Source organism: Mustela nivalis (assembly GCF_964662115.1).
Source record: "Mustela nivalis genome assembly, chromosome: 9".
Lineage (NCBI taxonomy): Eukaryota > Metazoa > Chordata > Mammalia > Carnivora > Mustelidae > Mustela > Mustela nivalis.
The window spans coordinates 114,431,089-114,443,083 of record NC_139028.1 but is presented as its reverse complement, the minus strand read 5'-3'; the positions used below and the strand labels follow the sequence as shown (position 1 = coordinate 114,443,083).

Sequence of the window (11,995 nt, the reverse complement as noted above, 5' to 3'; positions counted from 1 at the left end):
CATTTGAGATAGAAATTGGGGCAAAAAAAATCTGTTTCTGTTCTAAGCATAGTTAGCATGTGGCCCTTAATAACCTTTTTTTTTTTTTTTAAAGATTGATTGATTTGACAAAGAGAGACAGCACGAGAGGGAACACAAGCAGGAGAAATGGGAGAGGGAAAAGCAGGCCTCCCGCTGAGCCCAGTGTGGGGCTCAATCCCAGGACCCTGGGATCATGACCTGAGCCGAAGGCAGACGCTTAATGTCTGAGCCACCCAGGCGGCCCAATAATTTTTAAGAATGAGGATGGGAGTATTTAAATCTCTGAAAACAATGGGTGACTAAATGCTACATTCCGAGATTTGTTATCTCTTGACTGTCAGTGGTGATGATGGACACCGCCTCTCTGCTGGCAGCTAGAAGTAAAAACCTGAGCACTTTGGTTTCTGCTAAAGAAGGGGTTTTAAGTTGGAGGTGGCAACTACCAGAAACCAGGGTGGTTGGAGTCTTAGACATTGGACAGAACTGCGTTTGACTGAAGTGATACTACTGCACTAACCCGCTCCCCTCTCACGGTCAGTGCATGGCGCTGTTCTGGCTGCCGTCCTGAATCAGGCGTTTCCAACAGGATGGTGGAGCACGAGGCCTCCTATCGCGTAGCTGCATCCAGAACAAGGTCTGTTAAAGAGAGAGCAACTTGCTGATCGCGGAGGGGGGATTTGTTCTGAGCAGCCCTCAAGAGTGACCTGAAGTCCCTGTTCTCTGCATCTGTAGTGGCTGTGTCTTTCGGTTACATACAGTTTGAGAACTACTGACTTGATCTCCAAAGTCTTAGGCAGTTTGGGACAGAATCCTGCCAAAAAGATTCCTTTCCTCAAACTGCTTTTAAAGACCTTGATGTTTTCATCAGTAAGGGCCCCTAGGCAGAAGCCCAGAGCAGAGATGGTTTCTTCTCTTAGCTGGTCGTGGTGCTGGCCGTTTCCTGGAAGAATCGATACTGCTTGTTTGTATGGGTGCCCTGAGGCTCTTAGGGCAAATGCTGCATTTTTCTAACGAGATAATCCCCTATGAAGGATTGTGAGTTACATGTCAGGGTGAAATGCTGAATTACGTGGGTACACATTGTCCCTAAAAAACCCAGTACTGCTTCAGTATCTTCCTAATTCTTGCTGTTGAGAGACCTTGGTCAAGTTTTCTTTTCCACATAGGCATGGATCGCCCTTGCTGAAAAACACAGGGGCGGGGTTGAAATCAGGAGGGTTGCATAGCTCCTAGAGGGGCTGAGGTGCAGCAGTGTATGGTGCGTGTGTCAGCATAGCCTTCGGGTGACACCTGTCAAAGAGGCCGGAGGAAACAAGATGGACAGGGTGCCGTGGTTTTTAAGCTACAGTAAATGCTGGGGCCTTACGTTGCCCTGAGTAAATCAGTAAGAGGCTGGTAAGATGCTTTTCAAGTGTGGCATAACTGAGGTTTTGTTGACTGTTTGATTTGGAGGAATTGGCAGGTCTTGAATCAGGACAGTTGTAATCAGTCTTAGTGGTAAGTGGAAAAGTTTTCAGTTTCCGTGTTGGGGGCCAGAGGAAAGGAAGGGACGGTCGTGGACACACGAGCCGGGAATGCGGCTACCTGATGGAAGTAGTGTTGCCTGGTCTCTGAGGACTCACAGTTTCTAGCTGTCATCTGTGTCACAACTTGAACTGCTTTTGGAGGGGACCGCTGACGTAGGGTTGCCGGAGCGCGTGTATGTCTGTGTGTCTTACACCAGCTAGCTGACTTGCACGTGGGGGAGGATTGAGGAACGTCAGTGAGTCATCATCTTCTTGCGTCTGTTTCCTCAAGGCAAACGGATGCACGTGCAGTTGTCCACCAGCCGGCTTCGGACTGCGCCCGGGATGGGAGACCAGAGCGGCTGCTATCGGTGCGGGAAAGAGGGGCACTGGTCCAAAGAGTGTCCGGTAGATCGTACGGGTCGCGTGGCGGACTTTACCGAGCAGTATAACGAACAGTACGGAGCGGTGCGCACGCCTTACACCATGGGCTACGGGGAATCCATGTATTACAACGACGCGTACGGAGCCCTCGACTACTACAAGCGCTACCGGGTCCGCTCTTACGAGGCGGTGGCAGCGGCGGCAGCGGCTTCCGCGTACAACTACGCGGAGCAGACCATGTCCCATCTGCCTCAAGTCCAGAACACGGCCGTGACCAGTCACCTCAACTCCACTTCTGTGGATCCCTACGACAGACACCTGTTGCCGAACTCAGGTGCCGCCGCCACCTCGGCTGCCATGGCTGCCGCCGCTGCCAACACTTCCTCCTATTACGGAAGGGACAGGAGCCCCCTGCGTCGTGCTGCCGCTGTGCTCCCCACAGTCGGAGAGGGCTACGGCTACGGGCCAGAGAGTGAGCTGTCTCAGGCTTCAGCCGCTGCACGGAATTCTCTGTATGACATGGCCCGGTATGAGCGGGAGCAGTATGTGGACCGAGCGCGGTACTCAGCCTTTTAAAAACTGGAGGTGAGAGTGGGGTCGGTGTGGTTAAGAGACTCGAGTTTCCTTGAAAGAGATCTGTGCTGCATAGAGGAGGCTAAAGCCACGTGTTTGTTTGCTGCCAGGACAGTAGCCACGAGACAGAAATTTACATTTTAGTCTTAAATATTTCTCTAGCTTAGGCCAGAGGTTCATTTGGCTGTTGAGGTTTTTTAGTGTATGACTCCAACCAGCTGGCTCCTTCGGAGAGAACAACAACAAACTCGGTTAGGAGGGTATTATTTAATCGAATGTAAGCCATCTGCGTGACAGAAACATAGTTAAGAGAACACTTACCGAGTGCCCTCATTGTCCATGATAGCACTTAATCTACACCAAAAGCCTTTGAGATATTTTCTCTTTTACAGAGAAGGAAACAAAGGCTCAGAGAGGTTAAGTACTTTGCCTGAAGTCATGTGGATAACTGAGAGGCAGTCAGAATTCAAACTCAGGCGAGGTGGGCTCCAAAACCATTCTCTTCCCACTAGAAGTCATTGTGATGTAGGTGGAAGAATACAGGTTCAGGAATTGGTCATTAACGTCACAGTGAGAATTTTAACTACAGCTTTAAACTACTCACTTGCTAATATAGCTACTACTTAGGTCATTAGTTTTGATCAGCGGAAACTCTTCTAATATCCTAGATCTATAGGCCAGATAAAGCCCTGAAGGCTTTAGGTGTTGAGTTCTAAGACCCTTGAAAGCAAAATGTTTCGGTGCCCCTGTCCCATGGAGTCCTTTCCTTATTAGTAATCCAGAGCACCTTACTCTGCCTGACCTGAGCCCTTGAAACCGTATCTCGGCATACCCTGTTACTATCATTTAGAGCCCCAACACTTTTCTTTTTCCCCAGCAATTTTTGTTTTGGTGTTTGTTCAGGAGGAACACGTAAGGGTCTAGATAAACAGGTAATTTCTGAATGTGTATAAAATCCCACTGGTGGTGACCCCAGAAATTTAATTTTTCCTGCTTTAGAAAATGTACACCAAAGATGTTGGAATGGCAAGGATAATTAGTAGGATTATCTGGGTAAATTTCATCTGAGTGGAAATGGCATCGTGACAACTTTCTCTTCTCATGGTTTTCCTTGTACCTTGAAATTGAGCATCACTTGACCAGGACGCCTACTCAAGAACCTACTCAAGAAGTTAAATGGAGTTTCCAGGGTTCCTTACTTAGCCTGCTGATATATATGTGTAGAAGAAACTAAAGCAATAGGAATTTGCCCTTTTAGGTAGTGAGAAGCAAACAATGGTTCGAACCTGTGGTAAATTATGTCCTAGATGCCCATGACAAGACTGATCTCCTGAGACCATTGTGTAGCAGCAGCGTGTTAATGTGTATAAAGTACACAGTCTTAAAGCTTGTGTAGATTGCCTTAATTTTTACTTTTAATGCAGCTGGATCTGCCACGAAGTGGGATAGTTCTCTAAAGGTGGTATCACCTACCAGATAACTTGTTTTCCTCGAATGTGTTTTATAGTTAAGTTAGTGTATTACAGTCTTTAAGGGTATCGCTAAGGTATTTTTAAAGTGAATTTTGACTGCAAGCCGTGGTTGTTTAACTAACCTCTTTTTAGTGATGACTTTTAAAGAAACTTACCTTCCAGGTGTGAACCTCAAATGGACTGAATAACCCTGAGTTGGTTGCAGTCCCAGGAGCCTGATGTTAATGAGGCTGCCAGGAGGAAATACTCCAGAACTGTTGGGGATCTGAATTTGGGTCTCACCCTAGCAGAACTGATTCAAGAACGTCACAACTTTTGAAGTCGGTTGGTACAGATCAAGACCAAGATTTGGCCCTTTGTCTGTAATAAGTAGAGGAACTTGGTGTGAGTTAACTTCTTTTTTCCCCCAGCCATTGGTGTCTGGAGTTCCCATCATCAATGGAAGAATTAGAGAATTTTAGGGTTTCTTCTTTTGATTTGGTTAAGGGAGATTTGACCACGTAGGGGAACTACTGGAGTTACGGCTCTAACTCTGGGACAGTAGGACATGTAGGTATGTTGCAGGACAAATGATACCCTTTGTGATTGCCATTTCTGAAAACTTGTTTACTGTGAAACCGTGACATGAAACAAACTTAAGAGTAGTGCAGTTGGCAGTATTCGAGATCTTGGCATCATCTGCTTTTTTGGGACTCAACTAAATTAATGGTTTTTGATACTATCGTGTATGCCCTTTGTTGCAGTGACAGTAGCTTTGTATCACAGAGGTTGTCTTGCCTAAAAGATGGATTAAAAGATAAGAAAGATAGATTTTATCGGCAGCACAGCAGTCTTCCAGAGAGACTGCTGCTCATTCTGTACATAGCTGTGAGTAGATCCCCTGGTAATGACACGGGATGTAAGTTTGATCCAGTCTGACTTGGTTTTGTTTTGTTTTGTTCTTTGTTCTTTTCCCCCTGGAATACAGGACGGGACCAGGGCCCTTGTACTCGGAGCCAAGCTGCTCTCCAGGCATTGTGTAAGCCTCTTGTGTTGTGCTCTCTTTCAGGTAGGATAATTGCGGACTGAACCCTCGGGCTGCGGTCATATATGAGAACTTGCTCCGCGCGGTCCCCTTTGCCGGGATGTTTCCATTGCTTCATGTTTCAGTAAACAAAGGAGTTTGTGACCAACTATGTTTTCTTTCTTAATTTAATTCTTCTAAGTTGACTTTTCTTTCCTCCTGATACTAGTTTCTGTAGCCTTTCACTCTGTTCCTTACATTCTCAGCCTCTGAGCGGCCCTAGGTAAGGATTATGCTGGCATCCCCTCTTTCCTGTACAGTGGAGCCCCTCTTATCTTGCTTTCCTTAGGAGTTGAACCCTTCTCCCTGTCTACCTGCAACATCTCCTTTCCCTTTAAAATGACCATGTAGTGGCAAGCGACCTTTTACTCTTCTCTGTTAGCTCTGGACTCTAACATTGAAGCTAATCTTCTGAAACTGCTAGGACCATTGGGGTTTTGGGGGTGGGGGTGTTGTTGTTTTGTTTGTTTTGTTTTTTTATGTCTGACCTGTGATCGTGGTACAGCATTAGCTGAAATTTAGCCTGTTTTACTCCACTCCTCCCACTTTTTTTTTTTTTTTTAATATTTTGACAAATAAACGTTTCTAACACTTAAGTACCTTTTTGTGTTTGTGTTGACTGTTATTTACCACCAGTATCTCTGGTTTGTTCTCAGTTGTGTTGAAACTCTAAAATTTGAAGGACTACACACTGGAAATTTCGATGTACAAGGAAGGATTTAGTGTGATCTAATAGGCCTTAGCAATGGACAGAGGAAAATCATCCAGCATCTCGAGACATTGATAAGTATGCTACTGCTCACGGTCAGGTTCCATCTTTCTATAACCACAGCTACTCTTTCCACTTTACAGGCTAACTAACAGACCCAGGTTAGAACCCATGTGTCAGGAAAAAGTTAAGTCAGAATATTGCCAAGGACCTATCGGGTTGAATCAGTTTGACTTCATAGTACATAGTCAATTAAATTCACTTATGAACTACTTAAAGAGGTCTCCTGTGGTGTTAATACTCTGCTAGGTGCAGACTATGGCTAAAATGAATAATCATTATGAGAGATCCAAGAGGGAGAACAGGTGATGTTTTTTTAGCAGAAAAGCAGGGTTATTAGTGATTAGCAGTGGACGCCTGGGTGGCTCAGGTCATGATCTCAGGGTCTTAGGATCGAGCCTCGCATCAGGCTCTCTGCTCAGTGGCAGCCTGCTTCCTCCCCATCCCCTTCGCCTGCCTCTCTGCCTACTTGTGATCTCTGTCAAATAAATAAAATCTTTTTTTAAAAAATGATTAGCAGTAAAAAAAAATAAATAAAAATAAAAAATGATTAGCAGTGACAACATTCTGCAATTACATGTCTCTATAGATTTTTTTTTTTAAAGATTTTATTTATTTATTTGACAGAGAGAGATCACAAGCAGGCAGAGAGGCAGGCAGAGAGAGAGGAGGAAGCAGACTCCCTGCTGAGCAGAGACCCTGACGCGGGGCTCGATCCCAGGACCCTGAGATCATGACCTGAGCCGAAGGCAGCGGCCCAACCACTGAGCCACCCAGATATGTGGACATTTTATCATTGCTTAGTTCCCCATAAAAACAAGTTCAGTGATGGACTCCATCCTACTTAAGCTGTATTTATTGAAACCTGTATAGAAACACTAATGTGTAAATTCTGACTACCTGTGAATGTCAACCTAATTTTATAGCACTTTCCCCACATACTTGATACTTAAAATAAGCCTGACATAGGGGCACCTCGGTGGCTTAGTCAGTTAAGCATCCAACTCTCCATCTCAGCTCAGGTCTTGATCTCAGGGTCATGAGTTCAACCCCAGTATTGGGCTCCATGCTGGGCTTGGAGCCTACTTTAAAAAAAGCCCTGACATAGGTGAAGCAAAATTTTCCCTGGTGTTTTGGGGGTAGGATACAACAGTGAAGAGGTTAACCTGTCCATGCACCATTGCAACAAGTGGTAAAAGTATTCAAGGCCCACATTAGCTTCAACATTCCCCAAGAGGCAGGGCTGTCTGTTTCACGTAAAGGAAAAAAAAAAGGCAGAGGTACTAGGATTTCCTTGTAATTAATGTACAAGGCACCAGGCAAAACAAAGAGAAATATGTACAGGTTTTACTGGCCACCTCAAAATCTCAGGTACCTCTTCTGTGGTTTTTGTGTGTATGCATGAACACTTTTAAAGTTAACAGTTTAACATTCCTTGATTTCTGTCTTGCTGGCAAGACAAAAAATAATGGGAGTCTGCAAAATAGTTTTGCATCAGCTCTGTCCAATAAAACTTGGCAGTGTTGGAAGTGTTCTAGATTTGTACTGTCCTCAGTTTATAGCCATTAGCTATATGTGCCTGTTAAGTACTGAACGTGGCCCGTGAAGCTGAGAAACTCAGTTTTTTATTTTAGTTATTAGCCACAAGTGGCCAGTGGCTTCTACACTGTACAGCACAGTTTAGATGGTTAATAAGTTCCTTTGGGGGGGGGGGCTTGCAGAATCCTACAAAATATTTTTCCTTTAAAAAAAAAAAACCTTTGGGAGGGCGCCTGGGTGGCTCAGTGGGTTAAGCCGCTGCCTTCGGCTCAGGTCATGATCTCAGGGTCCTGGGATCGAGTCCCACATCGGGCTCTCTGCTCAGCAGGGAGCCTGCTTCCTCCTCTCTCTCTCTCTGCCTGCCTCTCTGACTACTTGTGATCTCTCTCTGTCAAATAAATAAATATTTAAAAAAAAAAAAAACAACTTTTACGCCTGAGTGGCTCATTCGGTTAAGCGGCTACCTTTGGCTCAGGTCATGATCCGAGGGTCCTGGGATGGAGTCCCACGTCAGGCTCCTTGCTCAGGGGGGAGCCTGCTCCTACTTCTTCCTCTACCTGTGTCTGCCACTTTCCTTCTTGTACTCTCTCTGAACAAATAAATGAAATCTTTAAAGAAGAAAAAAAAAGGAAAAACCTTTCATGGGATGCCTGGGCGGCTCAGTAGGTTAAATGCCTATCTTTAGCTCAGGACATGATCCTGTCCCATAGCGGGCTCCTGGCTCAGCAGGGAGTCTGCTTCTCCCCGTCTCTCCCCCTGCTTGTGTTCTGACAAATAAAATCTTGAGCAGGGGGGAAGAAAAACACCTTTCATGGTGCCTGGTGCCTGGGTGACTCAGCTAAGCATTTGTCTTTGGCTCAGGTCATGATTCCAGGGTCCTGGGATCGAGCCCCGAATTGGGCTCCCTGCTCAGCAGGGAGTCTGCTTCTCCCTCTCTCTCTGCTGCTGCCCCCGGCTCATTCTCTCTGAAGTACATAATACCACTTTTTAAAAAATCCTTTCATTCCCCCCCCAAATAGGTATACTGGGAAAGGGGTTAGTTTCCAGCCAATGTAAGAAAACTGTTGAGTAGGAACAAATGTGTTTATTTCTAAATCTTTTATTACCATGAGAAATTGCATGTTGTGGCCATAAATCCCTTTTATTCACTAAGACCAGGTTTCTCATTGTAGACCACTTCAGAGTCCCATGAGGTCTCACACTAAAAGCGCCTGTGAATTCATCTATCAGTGACTGAATTCCTACGTGGGTCAGGATTTGGGTGATGAAGGCAGCCTATGTGGTTCCTAGCAGAGAGGCAAACCTTCATTACATCTCTGATCGGTACTGTGGAGGGTGGAGGACAGGATGCTAGGAAAACAGCAGTGACTGATTCGGGAGGTTGGGGGAGTGGGGCAGTTGCTCGTCCAAGTGAGGAAACAGTGCACGTGAAGACCCCTGATCAGGCCGAGCGTGGCACCCACGAGGAACCAGGAAGGGAGCTCTGTGGCAGAAGAAACAGCAGTAGGCATCTGAAGGAGGTGCGTTACACGCACGACTCATTAGAGCCTTACAGGCTGTTAGGATTTTCATCTTCACTTCAAGACTAACTGGAAGCCATTAAAGGATTTTAAATTAGGGGGTTAACAGGACAAGACTCATTTTTCTTATTAAAAACTCACTCTGGAAAAGAAAGAAAAAGATGAATAGCATCACAAAGGTGAAATTTATGTGATACAAAACAGAGGTCTCTCCCCTAATCAAGAAGCCCAAAAAAAGGTGACACTTGAGAAGGAGAAAAAATACGGGCCGAAGAGGATCATTCATAAGGACAAGGGATGCAAGGGGCACTCAAAGGGGTAGGGTTTACACCCCTGAGGTTAACCAATCCTTAAATAACAGAACGAGCTGTGCCTCTCCCACCCTAACATCTGCCGAACACCTGTTGTTGGCCAGGCCCCAGGGGCTCTGCACGAGGCCCCACCGAGGGGCAGAGAGGATGAATGAGGTACCATCTCCGCAGAGAGGATGTTACGACAAAAACGTTAATTGCTAGGAGAAAGGTAAAAGCACTGGGTGGGGTTCAGAGAAGGGCAATTATTTCTGCAATCCTACCAAAATTACTGCTTATTCTTTGTGCCTTAAGACCTCTCTCCTTTGCAACAAATAAACTGAGCAGTGTACGGAGACTGAAAAATGGAGGGATAATGAAGGCCAAGGGATATCCCTGACCCGATCTGGGCGTGAGGAATAGCCCAGGTCTTCCATCTCCATGAATTTCTTCCTGAGGGGTCCACTGTTTGGGGTGGGATTCTGAGCATCTACCCACGCAAGGCCCAGCCATACCAGCAGCAGCATAAGGCGCTTCTGGTACAAAGCAAAATCAATCCTAGCTCGACTTGAATATTGCTGCCCAGGCGAAAGGCGTCCAGATTCCCCCAGGCGGTGTTTGAGAACTCCCCGAGTTCTACTGCAACGCCTTCCCCGGGGGTAGGAGGGAACACAGATCTGCCACGGCTTCTAGCTGGCAACAGCCGACCGCACCCCCCAAGGCCTGCTCCACCCTGCAGGCCAGCAGCACTGCAGAGCCACACGTGGCACGGGAAGATACCAGGCCCTCAGCACTCAACGCATTGCCCAGAGCTTGTCTGAAAGGCAAGAAAGGGTTGGCAGGCTGCAAGAGAGCCCAGAGAAGAGAAGCAACTTGCCCAAGGTTGGCTTCATGGCTTGTCAGGATTTGGTTCACAGATCTGGTCCTTGCCCCAGGAGATTTGGAAGGAGGAAAGCAGAGATCAAAACGCTTTCCTGGGAAAAACTGTCAGCTTGTCAGAATAACCCATCTCGGGGCTTCAAGGTCTGGGCTATGTTCTACTGCTGAGGAGAACTAAAGTACCAGAAAGGACGTTAGCCCCAGGAACCCACAAGGGAAGAGAAGTTAAGGTCTGGTGAGATGATTTTAGTCAGCAGCAGCTTAGTTCTGCAGGCCCTCTGAATCCCAGCCAAATTCAAACTGCACAACGGCCCTCGAGATTTGATTTAGCCAGCATCTCTGCTAGTCCATAAGAGCCCAGCAAGGTAGCATCCTGGGCCGCCCTGGTAATGAACGCAGCAGAGGTTTAAAAGGGAAAATGACTTGGCTCCCCTACCCCAATGCAGCGCTGAGGGAAAGACTTGGGATTCCCAGTGCTTGCTCTGCAGCAGAAAGCCACAGTGAGACGCTACTAGAGAGGAGCTGGCAATCAGACGCGGCAGCCTTAGGGACAGACCCTACCCGCGTGGAGGAGGAACAGTGGGAGGTTTCTGAGCCTCTTCATTTGGCAAGGTGAACTAGACCCTACAGATGGTGGCCCTAGACTGCCCTTGGCTCTGGTATCTCTGAAGCAGGGCAGTGGCCATGAGAATTAGGAAAATGAGTGGTCAGGGAACGCGTTCTCCCCACCCAAGTTACCGTTCTATTCCCGCCACCTTGGGGTGTGGCGTGCTTCGGCGGCTGCGGGAACTGTCCCCCGCTCCACCACAGAGACACAGTGAAGAATTTTAGACAAGACCGTTGAAGTTGGGCAGCTGGCCAGTGCTCCTGGGACCACACTGCTGCTCGTACGTGTCCCCACCTGGAAGCACTGCACGGGAGAGGCCTGGGCAAACCAGGCTTGCATCAGACAGGCCCAGAACCCTGGGCCTCACAAGGAAGCCAGAATCCTGGGTGCAACTCACAACAGAGCTCACCCAAGGGCAGAGCTGGGTGCACTGCCACAAGCCTCCGCACACTCACCGAAGCCTGCAATTCGGGCTCTAGAACTGGAGCGCCAAACTGAGATATTACCCCTTTCTGTGCCTTATGCATGTTACTTAACCTCTCTGAGCCTTTTTTAAAAAGATTTTTACATATTTATTTGAGAGAGAGACAGAGAAAGCGAGAGAGCACATGAATGGGGAGGAAAGGGAGAGGCAGCCTCCCCAGGAGCACAGAACCTGACGTGGGGCTCGATCCCAAGACCCTGGGATCATGACCTGAGCTGAAGGCAGATGTTCAACCGACTGAGCCATCCAGGTGCCCCTCTGAGCCTGTTTCAGCAAATGGGAATAATAAACTTCCTGTTAAAAGCTGTTTGGAGGGGGCGCCCGGGTGGCTCAGTTTGTTAAGTATCTTCCTTTGTCTCAGGTCACAATCCCAGGGTCTTGGGATCGAGCCCCAAGTCAGGCTCTCCGCTTCCTGGGAAGCCTGGTTATCCTGCTCCCTACCACTCCCCCTACTTGTGTGCTCTGTCAAATAAATAAATAAAATCCTTTAAAAAAAAAAAAAAAAAGAAAAAGCTGTTTGGAATACATGTAAAGCACTCAACTGGCCATTCCTATCACAGATGAACTGTGATGTGGGCAAGCAAGAGAAGGTTCCACCCCTTCTGGAGCTCACCAATTAGTGGAGTAGGCGTAATCTCAAAGATACAATCTATAATGACAAACTACCAAGAGGGCGATACATGCAGAACGGTAGAGGAAGGAGAGCTGACATCATGCTCTCTCTAGTCCTTCGAGGATTCCAACTCCTCCTCCCATTCCTTACCCAGCTCTGAGACCCAAAGACAAACCCACTTGCTCAGACCTTAGGGATCATCAAATCTCAAAGGTCAAAGGCCCGCCGAGGTTATCAAAGAGTTCAACCTTCTCTGCTTTTTACGGACTGAACTCT

General features: G+C 47.1%; 1 protein-coding gene across 4 annotated transcripts in view; it reads left to right on the top strand.

Moving 5' to 3' along the window:
• The window catches only part of LOC309873297 (RNA-binding protein 4B), a 10,202-nt gene extending 4,588 nt beyond the window's left edge, over positions 1-5,614 (top strand). For 2 of the 4 annotated variants that reach the window (XM_082748603.1, XM_082748601.1), the window contains exons 3-4: positions 1,819-2,495; positions 5,004-5,614. In XM_082748603.1, the coding sequence (XP_082604729.1) occupies positions 1,819-2,486 (668 nt within the window). In that variant the 3' untranslated portion in view covers positions 2,487-2,495; positions 5,004-5,614. Of the gene's footprint in view, positions 1-1,818; positions 2,496-4,117 lie in introns of all 4 variants that reach the window. The other 2 variants (XM_082748604.1, XM_082748602.1) reach the window with 2 other exon arrangements.
• Positions 5,615-11,995: the final 6,381 nt, after the last annotated feature.